Genomic DNA, 24,134 nt, shown 5'->3' on the forward strand with positions numbered 1-24,134 from the left:
AGCTACTAAGTTCTTCCTCCTACCATTTGCCAGCCCATACCCCTCCTTAATCCACTTGTGCCTTGACTTTTGCCTCCAGCAAATCTCTTCTCTGAATAAAACCTCTTCTAAGTCCTTCAATAGCCTTCTTGATTCTCTATCCTGTTCACTCAACAACCCTTGAGCTTCCTTCTCATCCAAATTTTCAATTTGTGTGACCAAGTTCAACTTTTGTTCCTCCACCCTACCAAAGTGATCTTTATTCCACTCCTTTAACTTGATTCTCAATCTCTTCAACTTCTGATGAATTTTAATTCCTTTCCACTTTATTCCCCTTAACTCCTCGTTCTAGCAATCCTTCGTTATGCTTTCAAACCTAGGATGATTTAACCACATATTCTCAAACCTAAATGGTTTAGGTCCACTAACTAGGGGTTCCACACCAATCTTGATGGGACAATGGTCTAATGTGACCCTAGGCAAAGCTCTAGAGACCAAGTTCCCCCAATGGTTTTCCCATTCTAAGTTGAATAGAAACCTATCCAGCTTTGAACACAACGGATTAGCTTGAAAGTTAGATCAGGTGAATCTAGCTTGCAGCAATGGAATTTCTTTTAGCTCACAATCTTCTATAAGCCCATTAAATTTCCTCATACTTGTTGTAATTTACTGGACATGATTGCTAGATTCCTCTGAGTATCGTGTGGCATTGAAATCCCCTGCCAAACACCAAGGTCCATCCCATAAACCCCGAATTGCATACAATTCCTCCCACAGTTCATTTCTTTCTCCGTAGGAATTAGGACCGTACACATTGGTCAGCACCCAACAAAATCAATCATCTACATTGTTGAATTTGATGGAGACAGAGTATCTACCCAACAGTTCCTCCACTGCTTCCACTACCCCATTCTTCTATACGGTGACAATGTTAGACAGTGTATGCCCTTAGCTCCAATCAGAATGATGTACCCTATGACATTTAATGTAAATGAATAAAGTACATAATTGATTCATGTTATACTTGGTGTGTTTCTGTGTAATACCCTTAAACTGGACACTTATGAGACTCGTGTTAGTTTAGAATCTTCACAGCCGTTGGATAGATCTAGGGAGATTTATCCTGCCAAGGCTGACACTGATGTGTAGACAAGTTGGTTGGGGTGGCTTGTTTCAGCTGCCAAGGTGAGACCTGAGGTACATGTAGTGTGGGTTTTCTTGAAACCCTGAACCGGACCAGAATTCCAGTGTTGCCTTGAAACTTGGAGATAGATGAGCAAAATTGGAATGTTACACCTGACCCCTAGACTCGATTATGATACTACACTAGGTGTCAGATTGGGCCGTTTTTGATATGCCAATCAGTGAGATCCTTAGAGGGGGTCAAAACCTGGGTATGTTGGGACAGTTCGAGAATTCATCTGAGCGGGTGATCATAGTGACAGGATCAACCCTTTTGTCGAACAAAGTGAATGATCGGGGATGCACTCTCTCTGATGGAAAACTGCCGGTAGTTGATTTCAACCGTTGAAATTTGTTTTGCAAAATATATTTATATAGAGATATATAGATATATATATTATGGTTTCAAAATGTTTGCAAAATGTTTTAATTCCCGGGATCCATGTGAGTAGAGAGTGCAGCACTGTACCTTGCAGCCGAGGGAGATGTCATCTCTTGTCGGGTAGTGTTTGATCATATGGGCTGAGAGGTTAAGTGTAAGATCATTGAGGGTAATACCTGATGGGCTAATCTTGCATCTACTCACAGTCCTTGGGTTTTTATAAAGTGGCTTGACCCAATGATCATTTAGTGTAAATGTTGGGCCCATTAAGAGCCCATGGTGACGGACTTAGGGGTTCACTGTCTCCTATAGTGAATTCGGCCAAGCCTTGTAACAAAGGCTGGGCTGAACCCATGTGGCTGATCTGTCGATCAATGTTTGGGTCCCACGCAATACAAGGATATCCAACTAGGCATCTGTTTGGAGGGTAAGTGAGTAGATGGACTTAATGGGCCTAAAGCCCAATTTGAACTGGCTTAATGAGATTAATTAAAGATGGGCGGTTCTGGGATTTAGATCAACAGATAGGATAAGGGATTATCCCTATCCACTCAGAGAGTCCAGATCCAAATAGAGATTTGGATTAGGAAACTCCTAATTAGATTAGGAGGGCTGATCTTTATCTGCAAATAAAACATGGGATTATCCTTATCTCTTAAAAAGAGTCCAGATCCAAATACGAGATTTGGATTAGGAAACTCCTAATGGGATTAGGAGATGGTCTCTTTAAAGGCTATAAATAGAGGAGCAGGGAGAACCTCCAATACACACAATTCAGTTCAGAGGTTAAAAAGAGAGAAGAACCTGCAGTTCGACTGCTCTTGTTTTCTGCTCTCTCTCCTGGTCTTGCCGCCATATCAGTTCGATCTCCACTGTGGAAGCGATCAAGAAAGGGTTCTTGATATTGCCTTTTGGCAGAAAAGGTGATCTGAAGTCGTGCTCACTCGCCCTCCATTAGATTCTTGCTGAAGAATCAGGTTCTTGCTGAAGAGCCATCCTGTTGATTCTGTTTCATCCTGCACCGTGTCATCTTTGGTGGAAGCAGTCTTTGGATTCATCATTGGGCGTGAACACCTTCATTGGAGGCTACTATTACTTCGTATCAGGTATAACCCTCCACTCCCTTTTGGTTTCAGATCTGGTTCGGTTTAGGTTCAAGATTGATCATTGAAAATGCAGTTTTCTAAAATAGGGAATGTGATTCCCACATAAGAGAGAATTTTTTGAAATTTCGCCCTACCTTCCTGCATGGTTCGGCCATCCATATGATGGATTTCTCATCCCTTCATATAATTCCTCCCGAAGCACCCCAGGATGGAGCTGAGGACCAACTAACACCCCTACTCCTCCAAAATCCTCTTATACATCTTCAATCCAGTTCCGAGAGCTTCGTTTCTTGCACCATCACAATGTCAGGCTTCTCTCTTGTGAATAAATCCTTTATTACCCTCCTTTTCCTAGCACTTCCCAAGCCTCTCACATTCCAACTGATAATCCTCATGGTTACACTTTCAATTAAGGCCCTCCTGAAATCAACTCCTTACCTAGAGTTCTTCCTCCTCTCTCCCCTTCCGCTAAACTCGATATCAGCCTCAATGTTAGATATTAGTCATTGCACCTCGGTCCTTTTCTTCTTTCTATGCTCTCTTTTCTCCTCTTTTTTTTTTTTTTTTTTCCCTCAGGTTTCCTATGGTATGTTTTAACTACTTCCTTTCCCACCCCAAGGTTAACCTTGTAATAATCTCTTCCTGTTTCAGAATTTAATTCTGTGCTCTTATCGCCTTCTATTTCAGCCTCCTCTCCTTCCTCACTAAGAAAACCTTTCTTCTGAAAATTCCTTTCCAAGTAATCTTCCTTCAGTCTTATTTCCTCACATTCTGTATAGGTTAGCTTCCATATTCTCTCCACCTCCTCCCCCACACCTTTATGACAATTTAATTCTTCCTTCTTATGTTCAAGATTGCCACCGACACCTTTATTCCTTCCTTTAGCCACCACATCTGCTCCTTCAGGATGGGATATTAGAGTATCCGCAAAGGCTGAACACAAACATCAGTAACAGAAACCGAATGGACACCCATACCTGATAGCAGAGTAGGAGAATGAGAAAGAAACGAGGTTTGCATCTGAGAAATTACAGGTAGTGCCAAGTCTGTCACCTTAGTTGGCATTTGCAGTGAGGTGGTTAAAGTTAAATTTTCACCTTTGTCTAGTCGTACCACCAGAGAAGCCTGTTCCTGTTCCTCCCTTTCTGGCCTACCTTCACAGTTGACTAGAAATTGCTATGCCTTTATACTAACTCCGTTTGTGTCCTGAGAGGTTGTAGTTGCTCCCTCATGGAAGGGGGGTGTGATAAGCTCCACATCTGAAGCCGTGCTTTCCATCCTTATCGTCTCCCCTTCTTCCTCTTGAGAGATTCCTTCTAAGAAGAGAACCTCTGCACTGAAGTTTCCTTCCTGTAACATATCCACGTTTTCTTGCAAATCAATACTTCCCAAACTTGCTGTATCAGTCGAGACTTCATCATCGCCACTTTCTTCATCTGTGTCTTCACTATCTTCAAAAAGTTCTGAGTCGCGCCATTTCAAGCTTCTGGAGTTCTGCCTGTCCGGAGAAAGGATATTGGACCTCTTGACCGGAACCCATTGCAGGTAGGTTGGGGCCGACACTGATACTCGCGCGTAGGCTTGATAGAACTTACTCGAGGAAGAGGGAGATAGATGGTTCTTACCGTCTATTGGAGCTTCTCCTTTCCCAGGCACGTGTGACTTAAGTTAGTCACGTGACCCACGTACCTGAACCTTGGCATGGGCCAACTTGATCTGCGGCTCACTTATTCTTTTGTCACCAGGCCCAACAACATTTTGAGGCCCACTCGAGCTAATAAGCTCTGGCACATGAGACTTTACAAAGTCACACTCAGTGCCCCCTACCCCAAATTCTGGTTCACCCTTTTTTGGTTCAACCCGGTCTGACTCCTTTACCTTCCTTCTGAGATTTGAATTTGAATCCAAAATGTCACCTTCTTTTACCACCTGAGCATAAGATTTACTGCCCTCCCAAGTGAAAACTTGTTCTCCACGTAGTTGACCGCCCAGCCCTATTCCTTGACCTTTGCCATTTTGACCTTCCTGTCTACCGAAATCTATAGACAGTCCTAAAGGCTGTCTATCCAAATTTGTGAAAGTCTTAACTTTTTCTGAGTGCCCTCCCCCATCTTGCCGCGTAGCTCTATCCATTCTTCCCTTTCAACTTCAACCTGTCGAACCTCCCTCCACAGACTGGCTTCAATGGAAGACGCCAACCACACCGTATGAAAAACCCCTTCAACATTAATACTTATCTTTCTGGTTATATCTTCAGGCTTAACTCCACTCAACAACAATGCGGCTGACTGTAGGTCTCCCCAGAACTCTCCATCAAGACGGGCACCACATAGCATTGCAATGGAGGCTGTGTCTCATGATTCCACAGGTGGAAAGGCAGCCCAATCAGTCGAATAATCACACCATCTTCCACCTAGAAAAGCTTGGAGTTTGATGAGGGAGACCACTTATTCACACCATCTTCCACTGGAAGCTCAGAGCTTCCACTTCAATCATATTTTCAACAGGATCAAGTAGAGCCTTAAAACTATTTAAAGGGGTCAGGATAAAAGTGGTTCTCAGGTTCAATTTTTGTATTAACAGATCAGCAGCTTTCCTCCACTCCAGTATTGGACTATTAGCCTCTAGCACCATCATGTCTTCCCAACGATCTTTCCTTACATTGACAGTCATTATGGGGAGGCTCTGGCAGTGTGCCATAACAACCATATCCTTCTTTTGCATCTCAGCATCAGTCTTCTTTGGAACCTCTCCCTCTGCTTTATCTTCCCCTTTTCTCCTGGAGTTAAGAAACGCCTTTAACACTGTGACAACCTCCTTCCATCCTTGACCATTCTTTCCTTGGGGAAAGCAAACCATTTGCTTCTTACCTTTAGCAAAAAATTCAGACAAAGAGATACATGAACCTTTTGAGTTCCTCTTACACTCCATCAGGTAACTTCTTCCTGTCTCCAAGGACCATTCCTGCCTACTTGGTTTTCTGCCTCTATTTGCTGCCTCCGACATAAACTCCATGAGCCATTCAACCATCTCCTGACCTTGAACCAAGACCATAGCCTTCTTCAGTTCCCGAATCTTTAGGCTAGAGTGTACCTTAGTCTTCAACTCCTTGAAGAGAAAATCTTTGGCTTCGATTCTCAAGGATTTCATTGTGCAGCCTCCACAAAGCCTCTGCTCTCCATCGGATCCAAGTCTTACTACTTTTTAAACTTGAGATCTTTGCTGATCAAAGGAAACTTGTGATTAAAAAAAATTTGTAAGCATGCATTTAGTGGGCTAGGGTTTCACACCATTTCCATGAATCCACATATTTTCAAATCGAAAAGAAGGGCCTCCCCACGTCTTTTCCTTACATTAATTGGGCAATGGTCTAAGGTTATTATAGGTAAGGCTCTAGCAGTTAACCCATCCCTATGAGAATCCCAATCTAGAGAAACCAGAAATCTGTCCAACTTAGAACATGTTGGGGAAATTCGGAAATTGGACCAAGTCAAACTGGCCTGAAGCAGAGGATACTCCATTAACTCACAATGGTTAATGAAAAGATTGAAGTTCCTCATACTTGTGGTAATATGCTGGTTTGGTTTATTGGATTCATGGGTAAATTTAATGACATTGAAATCTTCCCCCAAACACCAAGGGACCCTCTCACAGACCTTTGATAGCAAAAAGTTCTTCCCAAAATCCGCTCTCTCTGTAGGAGTTTGGACTGTAGACATTTGTTCACACCCAGGTAAACCATTTTCTATATTATTTAGTTTCACCAAGACTGTATACCTCCCTATTAATTCCTCTAGACACTCCACTGTCCATTCTTCCATAGAGTAATAATGCCTCCTGAAGCTCTTCAAGAGGGGGAGAAAGCCCAACTGATTCCCTTTGACCTCCAGAAACTGTGAACCCATCTTCTATCCATGTCCATCAGTTTTGATTCTTGTAACAGAACAACATCAGGCTTTTCTTTTCTTAGTAAATTTTAATCACTGTATTTTCATTCTCTAATTTGATTAGAAAAAAATTAGCCTGCAAGGATATCTTAGTCTTTTTCACTCCTCTATTAGATTATAACATCTAATATATCTAATAAGGGAGGTACTAGTCCATTTTGAAAAGGGAGGGGAGGTGTTAGTATTTAGCATAAATGTCAGGGGAGGTTCAAGTCTTTTACCATTTAATTTCTTATCCTAGTGTAACTTCTGTCTGTTTTACAGGTCTGACATTTCCTCATATTCAGAACATCTATGCTAATTCAGTTTCTTATATATATTTATTTATTTATTGATAAGTAACTCAGAATTATAAAAATCATAAGCATAAATGTACATAGACTACGTGTGTCCCTTGAAGAGGGTGGAATATCCTACCTTTGACATGATAATTTTACACATTACAATTGAGCCAAATCCAAGTTCTCTGTAGTTACCCTTTGCTTGGCTAGTGCACCAGCCATGGCATTAATCAACCTATGACCCATTGAACTTTCACTTGACAATTCCTTGTCAACCATTTAAACTTCCTAATTTCTTTTTTGTAGTTCCATACTGCTCTTTTGCTGTTCTTTAGCCATCCAACCACTACTTGTGAGTACCCTTCAATGAGTATCTTGTTCAGGTTCATGTCACTTCTAGCTATATTTATTGGAAAACAGCCAAGAGTTAATCCCTTGTAGAGTCCCTCACTCCAATAGTACCTGAGAACATTTCCTTTATTCAGCCCATCTTTATACCTAAAATTTCTTTCCACTGCAGAAGGTCCAAGGTTTCCAAAGCTGCTCTGATCAAAATTGAACTTGATGAATTCTTTTTAAGGTGGTGTCTTAAATCTTTGAACCACTTGCTTTTCTAAGGATGTTTTTTCTGATCAATAATTGTGACTTTCATTAATTAAAGATGAGAGAAAGTGTATAAGTACAAATGGAGATAAAATAGCTTATCTCCAAAATAAAAAATTACAATTGAGCCTAAAACATTTTATTCCTCCATACCCCTAGTTATCCATTTAATCTTATTTTAACTTTAATTCATTTTTATACATCCATAGATCATCCCCTTTGTTTTGTAGCCATTTAACCACCAGTTGAGAATCCCCTTCCACAGCTGCCATTACTTCCACCCTTAATGAATCACCAATGCCAGTTGACCTGAGAAAATTGTCACCATGGCACCACCTGACCTAGCTCATTTCTGAACAAGCGTACATCTGAGAGGCTTGGATTCCCCCTGCCACTGCCATCAAAGTTCAGTTTTATATACCCCTCAGCAGGTGGTGTCCAAGATACTGTAATCCAGGGCTCTATATGTTATGACTTGGCCACTTCCTATAGAAGTCAAACTGAGAAATCTGAAAACAGCTCTAGAGACTTTAGCTATTGACCAATTCTAATGGTTATGCTGCTATGCATTCTATCAAGGCATTCTTACTCATTTCCTTTTCAAGGAAAATTATTGCATTTCTCTCTTCCCAAATTGTCCAACTTACTGCAGCTCTTATACTTCATTACATGACTCGACCTCTCTTCTTTGGCCAAACAAAAGAAGAGGGAGCAAAGAAACTCGACATATTGGAAAGAGGGATCCACCTGCAACCAAACAAAGCAAGAGAGCAATCCTAAATACCAGTAGCAAAATGGCAGGAGATTAGTAAATGAAAGCAAGATTCACCATTTGTCTTGCAAAGAACACATTAATAGGGCGGTAAGCAAGTATTTTTTTTGAAGAGTAAAAAGAGAAATTTCATTAAACAAGAGAAAGGAATACCATCCAAGAGGTGATAAATTGGCACCTCACCAAACACAGCAATGAAAACTAAAAGGAATTACATCTGAATTTCAAGAACATTCCAAAAGTTTTTCCCCATGTCTGGTTTACTGAGTTGGGAAAATTCAGGGAACACCCAAGGAAGTTGAGGTCTCCTTTCTTGAAGTCACAGGTGTTACTTTTTTCATGGAAGACCTCCCAGTTGAAGGCTCCAATTTTAGGTGGGATTGGTTTTGCCAAAATCTCCTTTGCTGGAAAGGAGAGAGAGGACTTAAAGAATAAGCTAGAACCTTAAAAAATGAAGTACATGAAAAGGAGCTTGAAGGTGCAAGAGTCCAAATTCGGCTATCAAAATTGAAAGGATCCAAAAAGATGCCTTCAATAATATTTAACGGATCTAACTCCAAAGGGATCTCAAAATCTCTTAAGCCTCTTCTGAAATCGAAATTCCAACCAAAAGCACTATTAGTCCTGGAGTCAATGCCACATTCATGGCTCTAGTTCCTAAGAAGACAGATGCTAGACACCATAAGGATTTTAGGCCTCTAAGGTGCTTTTATTGAGGGTTGGAGCAGTACTTCCTTTTCTCATAAGTCAAGCTAAGGAGCTTTTTTCCAAGGAAGACAAATAACTGACTAGATCTTAATAGCCAATGAATGTGGAGGATAAGAGGAGGTTTGCTGACAAGGCTTTGTTTGTAAATTGGATCTTGAGAAGGATTATGACTTGGTGGATGGGAATTTCTTGATAGAGGTTCTTAAGAATTGTGGTTTTGGGGAGAGATGATGCAAATGTGTAAATGACTATCATAGATCTTGTCACTATTCAGTGTTGGTCAGTGGAATAGTCAAGGATTCCTAAGGCAAGGTGACCCTCTTTCACCTTTTTCACCCTTGTAGCTGATGCATATAGTAGATTAATCTCAAAAGCTGATAGGAATGAGGTAATAAGTGGTTGGAGAATAGGTAGAAACAGTGTTACAGTGACCTATCTCTAGCTTGTTGATGATATTATAACTTTTTTGCAAAGGGGGTTGGAGCTAAGGAAGGTGAGAAATTTTGAGAGCATAGTTGCCAAGGTGTCTAGGTGATTCTAGGTGACACTTGGGTGCCTAGTTGCCTTAGGTGATAAGAATTTTATAATATAAAGAACTAACTTTTGGGAGCATGTTTGGGTGGGGGACTCATCATTGAAAGAATAATTCCCTTGTATTCCTTTTTGAGGTTTAAAAATAAGCTTGTATCCACTTTTCTGGTTCTAGTTATGGGTTTTAGAAGGGGTCTCAGAGACTCTGGATGTACAAAGCTTGTTTGAGATTGGTGTTTCTCTTTGTTTGGTTGCAGGTGGACCCCTCACAAAATGTACAAAGCTTATTTGCTTCCTTTTCTGTCATTTTGATTAGAATATCAGGTTAAAAATTTTACAATAGTCAATACCAAAAGAAAATGTAAAATAAGTGAATGTATTTTTTCCAAAAGCATGTAATATACATGAAAAATATAATGAACAAAAGAAAAAAAGTAAAAAAAGAAGGAAAAAGAAGGGAGGTTTTACAAGGCGGAATGCTATGAGGGTGTGTTCTTGGAACATTAGGAGCTTAAGGGATTGTAGAAGAAGGGAGGTAGCAAGAAACTTTGTCAGATATTATAGGGTGGAGGTCATGTTGCTGCAAGAAACAAAACTAGGTGTTGATTGTCAAATAATAAGTGAGGGCTGTTAACAATTGGGGATTCAGGGGTGGTGAGGAAGGTAGGTTTTTTTAAAGGAAGGTTTTCTTTGTCAGTGGTGCTGGAGAAAGTAAATTATGCAGTTGAAGTGATGGTGTCAAAGGAGGTTGGGGGAGATGAAAGGGGGCAGGAATAGGAAGGTGATGAATGCAATGTAAAGATTTGGGGATTTCATAAGAAGAATTGAGTTGGAGTAACTGGGTCTCATGGGATCTAAGTTTACTTGGTCAAATGGACAAGGCCCCTTTTTCTATGGAGACCAGACAGGTTTCTTGTGAATGGGGAATGGGAAGAGTTTTTTTTGCAGATTTGAAGCAAGAAATATTGGTGTTTTGATGTTTTCAATCTCAGATCATAAACTAGTGTTACTAAGGGAGTTTGTTAGACTTGAAACCATTTATGTTTGAAAACATGTGGCTAGAACACCCAAATTTCTTGGAGTTTGTTGAAGAGAAATGGAACAGCTATCATGTTGAAGCTTCTTCTGGGTTTGTTTTGATGAGGAAATTGCAGTTTTTAAGGGGGAATTTGAAGGTTTGGAGTAAAGTGGTGTTTGGCATGTGAATGAGAGGAAAAATTAGGTTTTAGGGAAGATAGCAAAGCTGGATAGATCATAGATTAGAGGAAGAGAGCAATCTGTCAAGGGTGAGCCGAGAGGAAAGGGAGGTGGAAATTTTGATTAGATGAGAAGAACTTACATTGCTTGAAGTTTCACTGAGGGCTCAGATGCATTTCAAGGAGGTTAAGAAGAATTCTGGCACCATGGTCTTTCCTGGCTCAGGAAACTTGGCCATGAGGTACTCTTGCCACCCTTGCTCTTTCTTACTTTGCCTGTTATACTTCTAAGTCCTGTTTTTTACTTCTCTACCATTCCCATCCACTCCTTTGTCTCCTTCTCTAACTTTCCTTTACTCTCTCTCTTTCTCTCTCATATTTCTACTTGTTTCTGCCTTCTCTTTTCTCCTCTCTGCTCTCGTTCATGGCCCTAAAGATTGAATATTGTTTTTCTTTTACTGGCTGGGTAAAGCTGGCAATAAGATGCTCAAAAGTCATGGAAGCTGGTAGAGGGTTTGTGTACCTTGCAAGAGAGACTGTGTGCTGGTTTGAAAGTTTCTCGGAAATTGTCTTAAAAATTCCATTGGAGGGGAACTGAAGCAACAACAAAGGTATCTGGCTTCTTAAAAATTCCATTGGAATGTCTTAAAAACTTTCATTGGAAAATGTCCTAAAAATTCCATTGGAGTATTAGGTCTAATGTTCTCTGGGTGATTTATATCCAGCTTCTTAATCACAACAATAAAGATATCATTAGCACCCACATTTATTCAACCATTATTAAAAAACACATTAACTACCTCTAGAAAAATCTGATTTCTCTATATCCTAACGTTATTGATAAATTTCTATTTGTGAAACCATACAAGCTTTAGATCTCTTTCTCTCCATGGTAAACACAGCCTTTTTAATATCCTCCATCTCAAAACCTTGTCCCTAGCTTGGTCCCTACTTAAAACTGTCCAATCAAAGTCCGAGACATCTTATCTGTCTTCCATTGGCTGAAATTTCTTTTCTCTTGTTCTTGTTCTTCTCTTCTATTTCTCTTCTTTTTCTCTCTTTAATCAAATCTGGCAAAACTAAATTTAATCACTCGGATCTAGTATCAAGAGTTCAAAGTCATCCCGTATCTTTTCTGATAAATTGATGAGAATTGCTCACCACAGGATTATCTTCGAGGGAGACTCAACCTCCTTAACAACTGAAGAGAATAGAAGGGAAGGAAATTTTATTACATGATGCCCTAAAGGAACCACTCTGGCCTTATGTAGTAGGCTCAGAGATTACATGATCGTGTAACTAACTCCAGGTAAAGGGAAAATGACTTCTGACAGGGAATCTTCCTATATGGCACATTGGAGCTCCTGCCTCCTTTCAAATTGCTGAGATATGAGGCATTGATGGTCCTGGCTCTTCTCAATAGGTGGGCCTTCGACTGACTGGACTGGGCTGGGCTGGGCTTAACATAAATCAAAGTCATCCCATATTTTACAACTTGGCTCCTGCATTACCTAACTTCTTCTCGCTAACATTTGAAAAATATAGTTTCTCTTCTTATACCTAACTCAACCTGAATAGAGAATACATTCATGATTTACCATGTTAGCTGTGACAAAAATGAGTTGAAAGAAAAGAGAATAGAAAAGAAAAGAAATGGAAATAAATAAATTAAAATTGTCTTTTCTCATTCTTCACTGTTTTCCTGTACTTTCTTACCTTGTAAGAGAGAAAAACTGAGGTCAAAGTAAAAATTACCTTCCTATTTTGTGTTAACTTTCTTTTCTCGTTTTGTTTCCTTGTCAGCCAAACTGAAGAATGACACTTTATTTTAGATTTTCTTTTCCTACTATTTTCTTAACAACCAAACACAATTCCCACATTACTGTTGTACAGAGTAATTTTACCTTGGGTTGGGGTCCACTCTTTGTGTAGGGGTCATTCAACCCCTGCAACCCTAGATTGGAGGTGGAGTTACACTGTACACTCTCCTCCCTCCCTGCCAATTTGGGATTGGTAAAAATTGCCTTCCTTCATTGGTCATTGCAGTATACCTTGTAGAATACCAAATATCTAACAGAATAGATGTCTCAAAGAACCATTCAACCTAAAACCTTAAGCTATTTAGTGAGGTCCTTGAATAGGTTGATATTCTCTTAACACACCCCCTTACACGAAAGCCCATTGGGGTTGAAGAGTGAACAAGCACAGGCCCACCCATGCCTTGTGCTGAAACTTAATTAATTATAGTGGGGGTAATGAGGATCGAACTCTAGACCACTTGGTCAAAGTGGCTCTGATACCATCTCAAAGAACCATTCAACCTAAAAGCTTAAGCTATTAGGTTAGGTCCTTTAATAGTTTGATATTCTTTAACAAGATGTAGCTCTTGTGCATAATGTCTTCAAGCCACATGTGACTTCTATGGTTTTGTTGAAAAATTTTCCATGGACTTGAAACAGAATTTTGCCAATGTTCTGTAGAGTAGGGGCCAAAATCAAATTCTGGAACCATTCAAATATCCATATTGCTGGCCCATCTAATAAGCTTTCCCCATTTTTGGCTACTTGCTTCTGGTATTTGTTATGCGATTAGTTCATCTTTTCCATTGTTTATTATGACAATGTGCCTTACATTTATCATATATCTTATTTGCATTTGTTGCCACCAAGAAAACCCTTTACTGTCTTCCTCTTATTTAACTGAGTCTTGTGGTTATGTTATCTCTTGTGGTTGAATGTTTCTAGTTCTCATTTTGTTTTAATAGACATGTTTCTGCAGATATTTGCACAATATAAGTATTTCTTATTTGTCCTGTGGAGTTTCAACATATCTTTTCTTTTGTGCAACCGTATCTATGAAGGATATCCATTCTTCATCTTTGGGTTGGTTCCTTTTCTTTGCATGATTTACTTTTTATTTTCTTCATAGTTAAGAAAACTTCTTACACATAGCATTATACTGCTGTTTTCCATTATTGAGTTTACTTTATATGAAATAGGCGAAGATGGGCTTTTCTAGACAACTACCGTGGGACATTTAGATGGCACATTTGCTTCAACTTTGGTATTTCTTTTCTTGCTTTCACTGTTGGTTCCATTCTATACAACTTTAGGGCCATGCATACTTGGGGTCTATATCTCTTATGGTTCTACATTTCATTAGTATCATGTTATAGTTGTTTCAAACTTCTTGATGGATGAAATCAACCTTTCTGGGCCCATGCTTGTTGTTGATGTAGGCTGCTTTAATATCAGTGAGAAACCAATTTTATTTTCTTTTTTGATAACTAACCATGATATTTATTAATTCTAAACAAAAAATATATAAGATATTATGTGTCAGTTAAAGAGAACATAGGCCTATCTCTTCCCATTTAGTTCCTACAATTGAGCCCAAAACAATTGTTCCCCACTGAAATTTAACCTGAATGTTTCTGGCCATCCACATAATCTTGTTCAATTCTATTTGAAGATCTTGTTGCCCACAAAATTTAGCCTGAATGTTACTGACCATCCACATAATCTTCTTCAATTCTTTCCTTTACCTCCATGGCATTCTTTACTGTCTTCCTCCGGTCTGCCTTTTTCACCCCTTGGATTACCACTGGCAACTCTGCTTTAATGAATCACCATGCCGAATAGGACCTGGGAACATTGTTATTGAATGATCCTCATCATTTCTAGAAACCCCTCCCGCCCCTGTGGGGGGTCCATGTGGGCTACACATCAGGGGTAAACCCATCTTCCAAACTTTAGTGAAGGTAGGATTCAATCCCAGTGAGAAGCCAAAATTTATAAAGTAACTATTCCAGTTTTGTGGTACTTTGCTCTTTATATTCTATGTTTCAACTTCCTATTGAGTGAATTTTACATCAACAATAATTGTTTTCTAATGAACAAGACATTCTGTTAATACTGTGAATGGTTAGAAAGCCCCTTGCCCTTATTTCTTTTGTTGTGAGACCTAGTTTGTGGGCTTTGGCCTTATTTGTTATGTTATGTTATATTATATATCTCTCGGGCTTAATGGGCCTGGGCCCCTCCTGTTCTAATATGTAATTTCTTTCTTTCTTCCTGCCTACTAATCAGGGGCAGATTTGTCTTTGTACTCTTTCTTGTAACCCTAATATAAATGATAAGATTAGGGGCAATGAGAGTGGCTGCCGCTCAATTCCTATCAATTTTCTGCTTCTCTACTCTTCTTCCTCTCTAATCTGAAAACTAATATGGTATCATAGCTTTGATACAGGTTTCTCCTGGTTCGAACTTAAAACAGCAACTGTTCTCTTTCTTCCTCATCCTCTTTCTTTTATTTTCTGGGTTGTTTAAAACCCTAGTGCTGGTGGTGGTTTTCTGAGCTTTCTCTAGTTTTTTCCTTTTTTCCTTGGGAGAAGACCTAGGGAGACCCAGAACAGGTTCCGGTATGTTCTACTAGAGCAAGACAAAACTGGAGTAGTTTGTGGACTACTAGAGTGACCTGTAGAAGACAGGTCAAGTTTGTGGATTGCAAGAAGGTGCAGTTCAATATATATATATATTTTCAGTTCAAACAAGTGGAAGACTAGGGTTTCAGCAAAAAAAGTCTATTGACACAAAGCTGAAAGGTGCCTGTTTGTGTTTCTGTGCAAGTTACAACAGAAGTGAAGTTAAAACAATTGAGTTTTGGAAGGTCAAATGTTATCCTCAAACTCAAGTGAAGTAACCTAAAAGGAACACATACCAAGTTATGGTTTTTTGAACATGGAAAACCCTAGTTTCCCTAGTCTACAGATTACTAATGTGAAACTGGATAAGTATAACTTTAAATAGTGATCTATCTCTGCAAAACTTCATATTACAAGTAGATGTTTGCTAGGAGACATCAATGGACTGGTCAAGGAACTGAAGATGGAAGACTCTACCTATGGGAGTTGAACTGAGAAAAATGCCCTAGTTATGACATGGATGCTGTCTTCCATGACTCCAAAGATTGTTAGCACAGTTCAACACTATCCTACAACTCATAAAATTTGGAAGAAGCTATCTAATACTTATGGGCAACAAAAGAATAATGCAAGAGTCTTTAGGCTCACACAAGCTATTGCAGTTTTGAATCAAGGAAACTTGTTGATTGTTACTTATTTTGTTACCCTTGAAGGACTTTTGGAAGAACTTGATCACCATCTCATCTTTGATTGGAAAAATTCTGAAGGTAAGGAAATGCATGAAAAACAAATTGAAGAGAGGGTGTTTAAATTTCTTGCTGGATTAGACTTTTCATATGATGGCATTCGATCTCAGATTTTGGGGAGAGATCATCCTTCTAGCTTACAACATGTTTTCTACCTAATCAGAAATGAGGAAATTAGGAGGAAAGAGATGAATGTTGAGGCGTCCACACAACAGATGGAGCACTCAGCTCTTGCTTCATCGACTCAAAGGAGTGGAAAAGGGGGAGACAAGAAAAATTTTAAGTGTTCTCACTGTGGTGGAGAAAAACACACCAAAGATACATGCTGGATTTTGCACTCTCATCTAAAACCAGCAGCTTTTAAGGAAGGATAAGAAGCCAAGTAAAGGTCCAGGAGCCCATGGACATGTAGCAAGCTCCAATATGGTGGATGGAATGCATAAAACTGGAACTACTAGTGTTTCTTCTAGTATGGGACAGACCACTACTCCTTCAAATAGCTTTCCTAAGTTTGCGGTTGAAGAGGTAGATATCCTCAATTGGGCTATGGCTTGATTGAAACAGTCCTCTATTGCTTCCTCCTCTTTTGCCAAGACAATTATTACATCTGCACTTAGTGCTATATAGTTTTGTCCCCCAAACTCTTGGGTTATTGACTCAGGAGCTTTTGAACACATGACCAACGGCTCTTCTTTATTTCATCTTATTATTTGGTTTCTGGACAAGATAAAAGGGATATCCAACTTGAAAAAACTCTCTCTCTTAAGTCTACCGTGTAGGTTTCTAATTTTACTGCCAACTTACTTTCAGTTTCTAGAATAACAAAAACTTTGGATTGTGTTTTGGCCTTCTTTCCCACTCATTGTGTTTTCTAGGACCGGTTGACAAAACAAACGATCGGGAGTGGTCATGAGTCTGGAGGTCTCTACTATCTCAATGTAGACATTGGTTCAGCTCTTAAGATAGTGTCTACTAATATCAATGAATATAAGAGTTTACTAATTGGAGTGGGGGAAGTAGAAAGGGAGGTGCTGGAATAGTGTGTGATAGTGTTGGAATGCCAGTTAGGGGAGTTACCTTTCCTCTATTTGTGTCTCCCGGTGGGGGCCAAGATTTCAGAAGTAGGGGTATGGAGGCCAGTGCTAGAAGGGGTGGAAACAAGATTGGAGAATTGGAAAGCAAAATACCTGTCTTTTGGGGGTAGAATAACTCTCATTGGAAATGTCCTTTCAAGCTTACCAACATACTATTTGTCATTATTAAAGGTTTGAAGGAAGGTGGTTGACAAGATCAAAACTACAAAGGGATTTCCTTTGGGAAGGAATTTTGGGACAAAACAAGTTCCATTTGGTGAATTGGGACAAGGTATGCAGACCAAAAGGAAAAAGGGGGTTTGGGAGGGTGAGGCTGTTTAATGGGGCTCTCTTAGGTAAGTGGCTGTGGAGGTTTGGGCTGGATAGAGAAAAGGATTCTTTATGGGGGAGGGTAGTAGCTGGGAAATATGGGGTAGTGAGGTTTGGATGGGAGTCAAGGGAAGTTTCGAAATTCCTATGGGGTGAGTGTGTGGAAGGGGGTAATGAATTTTGACAAAGAGTTCAAAGCTTTGGTCAGTTTTAAGGTGGGGGAGGGGCCCAGAGTGAGATTCTGGGAAGATGAATGGTGTGGGGTTGGGAAGTTGAGGGGAGCTCTGTCCAAGAATTTATAGACTCTCAGAGCAGCAAGTGAGGGTAGATCAATGTTTTGAGGTGAGAGGAGAAGTGTGGACCCCACGTTTAGGAGGCCATTAAGAGATTTGGAAATTGAAGAATGTCTACTGCTGTTACAAAACCTGCATCAGTCTATTGTTTCTATTTCTTCTAGGGATGGCCTGTGGTGGAAAGAGTGCAAAAATGGAACTTTTACTGTGAAATCCTTTTAATTGGTACTGATAAGGGAGCATCTGGTTGCTAATCAAGTGAAAGGAGTGTGGGGGAATCCTGAATCCTATCCCCACAAGAGTGGAAGATTTTGCTTGGTTAGTGTCTATGGGTAGCATCTTAACTTCAAACCACCTAAAGAGTAGAATGTTTTTGCATGGAAAGCCTCTGTTATCTTTGCTACTCGAATGAAGAAACAACATTCCACTTGTTCTATACTTGCAAGATTACTCATTTCATGTGGAGTTTTTTCTCTTTCCTATTTGAAATGAATTTGTTTCATTCTTTGACTACAGCGAAGTTATTCTTCTCTTGGCCAAGATTTAATGGGAGCAAGAAAACAAAGATTGTGTGGATCTGCATCCCTTTTCCAGTCTGTTGGGTTTTATGGAACGAGAGAAATAGAAGACTATTGGAGAACAAACAAAAGAACATTGGAAGGATGTTAGCTATAGTTGAAAATTTGGTGTCCAATTGGATTCTGGTGCATCTAGACTTTCATTAGACTGACAGAGCAAAGTTGGGGGAGAAGTTTTGGAATTTTCTTGAGCTACATGCTCATAAATTTTATCAGTTTCTTGTATCTTGATTGAACTATTGTAGTGTAAACTGCATGTGTGTAAGTCTGCAGCTGGGTGTCTTCTTAACACCCCTGGGTTGTATGAATCTTTTTTGTTTTAATGATTTTTTTTTTTTTATTTTGACTCTTCAAAAAAAAAAAAAAATGAATGCAAGGAGTCTAGTACTTTGGTTTATCCTGGCATGCCAGATTGGGTCATTTGTCTTTTTCATTGTTGAGAGTCTTGTTTCCAAAGTTGTTTGAGGTGTCCTTTGAAAGTCTTTTTTGTGATGTGTGTCAATTGTCTAAACATTGTAGAACAAATTATCCAAGTTCTAGTAATGAAGTTGATGCTCCTTTTGATTTAATTCATTCAGATGTTTGGGGTCCTTCACCCATTGTTTCCATGGATGGCTATTGGCATTTCACTAGTTTTATTGATCACTTTACAAGATGCACTTGGTTTATTTGATGAAAGAAAGAGAAGAAGTACCTAGAATCATTATGGTGTTTTGTAAGATGATTGAGACACAGTTTGGAAAGAATGTTAAATAGTTCCGTTCAAATAATGCAATTGGATATTTCAAGAATTCTCTAAATGTATTCTTTAAAGATGAAGGGACCTTGCATCAGTCGTCATGTACTTACACACCACAATAGAAATAGTGTTGCGGAAGGGAAAAATAGACATTTACTTGAGACCACTTGTGCTCTAGTGATTTAAAGCAAGGTCCCAAAGAAGTTTTGTTCTCATGCTGTTTTGACAACTTCTTATCTCATCAACCCTTTTTTCTGTCCCGTGTATGTTTTATTAATGTTAATGATCCTCTACGGGCAAAGTTGGATCCAAAGGCAATCTGTGGGGTTCTTGGGATATTTTCATATACAAAAAGGATATAAATGTCTTGCTCCAGCTATCAGAAGGAAGTTCATCACCAAGGAAGTTATATTTTTTTGAGTCACAATCCTTCTTTGACCCTCCTCGAGATCCTCTTCAAGGGAGACTAGTGGAGTGGAAGAAACTTACTCATAGGCTAACCCCTTTGTTTCAGCTCCTACTCCTACTTCTTCCTTAGACCCTATTGAGAATGGTTAGAGAGGGGTGTTTTTGGTCTTTTTCTCCTTTCTTTAATTCTCTTAGTATTTGTCTCCCAGATAGGGGCCTTCTTGTAATTATTATTTTTCAAATTATAAAGTAAACTTTTGAGGGTGTGAACAATGAACAACACACACTTCTCAACACATTACTCTCTTCTTCCTCCCATTCCTCTTCTTCACATCTCTTCTCTTCTTTCTCTCTCTTGAAATCCTAGTTTTTGCAACTTGGTATCAGAGCAGGTAGAATCTTTTGGGAGTTGGTTCTCTGTTGACGTCAACAGTTCGTATAGGCGTTAGTGGCAGTCTATGAAACCAACACAATTTGATTTGCCCTGGTTTTAGAACAATTTTGGTATAGCTCTTGTCACTATTTGAAGCTTCTATGATTTTTTAGTGGATTTTTCAAGGAAAAATCCGTAGAAGTCCCAGATTTGATGTCGAGCCATGTATATCTGGTTTAATGATTTTTTTTTTTTTTTTTTTTTTTTTTTTCTGTTGTAAAACCTAGACCATTCATGTCATTTTTCGATTTGGGATTGGAGGGAAGTGGTCCCGTAATTTTCTGAGCACTGTGTGATTTTTGGGAGATTTTTTTCTCCCTCTATTTTGCCGCCAACCTAGTTTTTGGGTCTTACTTTGGTTCTTAACTGTGTGGTAACCTAGTTTTTTGGGTTTGGAACCTCGGTTAAAGTGTTGGGGGTCCTTTTTGGTTGATGAAAAGGTGTCTTATTAGAATATGGAATCATCTAAGGATTTTCAGATGGTTCCCGACGTGCTCCCGGGAACTACAAATATTTCTAGTGGTATGATAACTACTGTTAAACTGGATGGAACTAATTTTTTAGAGTGGTCTCAGTTTTCTAAACTTACCATTACTGGAGAGGTAAACTGGGATTCATCACAGGAAGGGAAGTGAACCCGAGTCTTGAAGATCTGAAATTTGCAAGGTGGGATTAGGACAACTCCCTTGTTATATCATGGTTGATTTGCTCAATGCAACCTCATATTGCCCGGAATTACATGTTTCTTCCATCTGCCAAGGATATCTGGGATAGGGTGGTTGCTACTTATTCCCAAGTTAACAATACTACTAGAGTGTATTAGCTTCAGAGGGAAGCTTGCAGTATGCGTTAGGGGGAGAGATCTGTTGCTATATATTTCTCTTCTCTAGTTTGGAAGGACCCTGAAGATGGTGAGTAGTATCGGAAGTACATAGAGGAGAATAAAGTCTTTGATTTTGGTTGGCTTAAACCCAAAATTTGATTTCACCAGGCAACACATTCTTAGTGCAGGCGTTGTCTCTCTTGCTACTTCTTACTCTCTTGTACACGGGGAAGAAATCCAAAGAACTGCCATGATGCAATCCTCTGTGAGTGATCATTCTGCCTTTGTGTCATCTTGACCCAAGCAAAATACTTGCATACATCCCATTGCAGATAAGGTCGAGGATGTTATTTGTGAGTACTACAAGAAGCCAAGACACAATAAAGAAAGGTGTTGGAATATATTGTTGCAGTTAGAGAAGGGTGGTACATCCACACTCTACAACAAAATGGGGTGGATGAAAGAAAAAATTGGCATGTGGTTGAAGTTACTCGAGGCTTATTATTCCAACTCGTTTTTGGGGTGATGTTGTTGAGAAAGCTGTGCATCTCATTAATAGATTCCCATCACGGGTCCTTAACCTTCATTCTCCTCATCAACTACTCTTCCCTGATTAACCTCCTTTTTATCTACCCCTTAAGGTCTTTGGTTGTGTTTGTTTTGTTCATGATATGAGTCCTTTCCAGCGAAAGTTTGATCCTAAATCAGTTAAGTGTGTTTTCCTTGGTTACTCTCCAGTCCAGAAAGGCTATTGATGCTTTGATGCTCTCTCTGGCAAGAGATACGCCTCTAAGGATGTTACCTTTTTGGAGTTCCCTTCCTTCTTCCAGTCATCTTGTCCTTCTCTTCAGGGAGAAAATGCAAGTAAAGATTGAACTCCTATCTGCCTTCTTGTTCCTACCTCTATTCCTCCCTCTCTTCCTTGTGACAATGGTATTCCTCTTTCTACTCCTCCTCTTGTGTATTGGCCTCGATCCTGGTAGCATTGTAGGGTGCAAGTGGGTATATGTAGTTAAACACATGGCTGATGGTTCTGTCAAGATGTATAAAGCTAGATTAGTTGCAAAAGGATTCACCCAAAAGGAAGGGATTGATTATAAGTAGACCTATGCTCAGTTGCCAAATTGAATACTATATGGGTGTTACTTTCTCTTGCAACAAAATTTTCTTGGGAATTACATTAGTTAGATGTCAAGAATGCTTTCTTAAATAGAGATCTACAAGAAGAAATCTACATGGACCCTCCTCTAGTGTATGACATGAGAGGAAAGGTATGCAAGCTAAGGAGGACCTTATATGGCCTCAAACAATCTCCAAGGGCTTGGGTTGAAAGATTATGCAAGGCAATGAACGTTGTTGGGTACAAGCAACGCAGTGTTGATAACACGTTCTATAAAAGAAATGAAAGAAAGCTAACAACATTTATTGTTTATGTTGATGATATGGTATATTACGAGAGATGATTTGAAAGTTGAAGGACTTCTTAGTCTTAGAGTTTGAAATCAAAGATTTGGGACCTCTGAAATATTTCTTAGGAATAGATCTGGCTAGATCTAGAGAGGGAATATACATCTACCAAAGGAAATATTTATTGAACCTTCTAAAGACAAAGAAGCTAGGATTTAGACTAGTAGAAACTCTTATAGAGAAAAATCATGGGTTATAGGAAGATGATGGAGAACTGTATCCTGACAAAGAAAGATATCAGAAATTAGTTGGTAAATTGCTTTATTTATCCCTCACAAGACTTGATATTGTATATGTAGTTCATGTGGTTAGTAGGGGTGGATTTGAGTTGTGCCGAGCCTAATATCTAGCTATTCGAGCTCGGCTTGCTGGTAAACTAGGAGGCTTGAGCTTGAGCTAGTGACTTGAGCTCAAATTCGGTTAGAGTCAAAAGCTCGTAAGTTCGAGCTCGGCTCAGCTCGAGCTCGATTGTGAACCAAATGTTTTATAAAAAATAAAAGACTATGCATATAAAAATTAGAATTATAAAAACTAGTTATTATTATATATATAAAATTATTATTTTTTACATTTATGATATTTTTATATTTATTATTTTATTTATATATATATACATACATACATACATACATACATAAAAGCTCTATTAGGCTTGCAAGCCTCACAAGCTGAGTGGCCACCCCTAGTGGTCAGCCAATTTATGCATTCTCCACAAGTTACACATATGAGGGTAGTAGAAAGGATCTTGAGATACTTCCAGGCATGTCCTAGGAAGGGATTGCATTTAAGAAACAAATGGAAGCCTACCCTAATGCTGACAGGGCAGGTTCTCGTGGAGATTGAAGGACTAGATCTGAATGTTGCACCTTCATAGTGAAGGGATAGGATATCCATTACATGGATGCCCAAAGATTGCGGAATAAGGGGCGAATTTCAAAAAATTTTTCTCTCCCTTCAACTGGGAATCACATTCCCTATTTAGAAAATCATATTTTCAAGGATCATTCTTGAACCATAAACTGAACCAGATCTGAACCAAAAGTAGTAGGGAGGGATTATACCTGATACAGAGAAACAATATCTCCCAATGGAGGTGTTCACGCCCAAGGAAGGATCCAAAATCTGCTCCCACTGAAGATGACGCAGTGTAGGGTGGAGCAGAATCAACAGTGTTCTTCCAAAAGAACTTGACCCTTCGCAAGAATCAACAAGATGGCTTGTGAATACAGCTCCAATCAATCTTTTCCCAAAAGATTGAGATCAAGATCAAATCTTGATTTCTCCCAAGAACTGGAGATCGAACTGCTGGAGGTGGCGGCTGCAGGAAGGAGGCGGCAAGAGAGTATTCACAGGGTGCAGAATTCTCTCTTCTTGTGATTTTAGCTCTGAAGACAGGAGTTGTGTGTTGCATGTCTTTAGGCTGCCGCACCCTCCTTTTATAATCTTAAAGGGATCAGCTCCTAATCCCATTAGGAGTTGGTGATCCAAATCATATCTGGATAAGAAGTCCCTTTAAGTGATAAGGAATAACCCTTATCTTATCTGCATATCAGATCAGCCATCTCCTAATCTAATTAGGAGGCTTCCAGATCTAAATCTCATTTAGATCTTGGACTCTCTAAGTGGATAGGGTCTGGCCCCAATCCTATCAGTTGAACCATCTCAGAATTCGCCCCTTTAAATGACTAATCAAATTAGCCCAGTTCGAAATGGGCTTAAGGCCCATTTAACATTGATCTACACATCAACCACATGGGTTCGGCCCAGCCTTTGTTACAAGGCCTGGCCGAATATACTGTTACGGACAGTGCACCCCCTGAAAACCATATCATGGTCTCTATGGGCCCAACACTTACCCTAAGTGGTCCTGGGCCAAGCCACCTTGTAACACCCAGGGACTGTGGGCAGATGCAAGATTAGCCCATCAGGTATTATCCTCAATGGTCTTACACTTAACCTCTCAGCCCATAATGATCATACACTGCCCAACAAGAGAGGACCTCTCCCTCGGCTGCAAGGAATAGTGTTGCACTCTCTGCTCATATGGATCCCGAGAATTAAAACCTTTTGCAAATCATTTTGAAACCATAATATATATACTTTTATATCTCATATAAAATATTTTGCAAAACAA

General features: G+C 39.5%; 1 protein-coding gene across 4 annotated transcripts in view; it reads left to right on the plus strand.

The window, feature by feature from the left end:
• Window positions 1–24,134, plus strand: part of LOC148846461 (MBOAT (membrane bound O-acyl transferase) family protein) — a 97,296-nt gene that overhangs the window by 8,297 nt on the left and 64,865 nt on the right. For all 4 annotated transcript variants that reach the window (XM_088954764.1, XM_088954767.1, XM_088954766.1 and 1 more), the window contains exons 6-7: window positions 13,466–13,569; window positions 13,686–13,750. In XM_088954764.1, coding sequence (XP_088810890.1) covers window positions 13,466–13,569; window positions 13,686–13,750 — 169 coding nt within the window. The remainder of the gene's footprint in view (window positions 1–13,465; window positions 13,570–13,685; window positions 13,751–24,134) is intronic.

The sequence above is a fragment of the Nelumbo lutea genome, chromosome 7 (assembly GCF_056320005.1).
Source record: "Nelumbo lutea isolate HS-2025 chromosome 7, American lotus-T2T, whole genome shotgun sequence".
NCBI lineage: Eukaryota > Viridiplantae > Streptophyta > Magnoliopsida > Proteales > Nelumbonaceae > Nelumbo > Nelumbo lutea.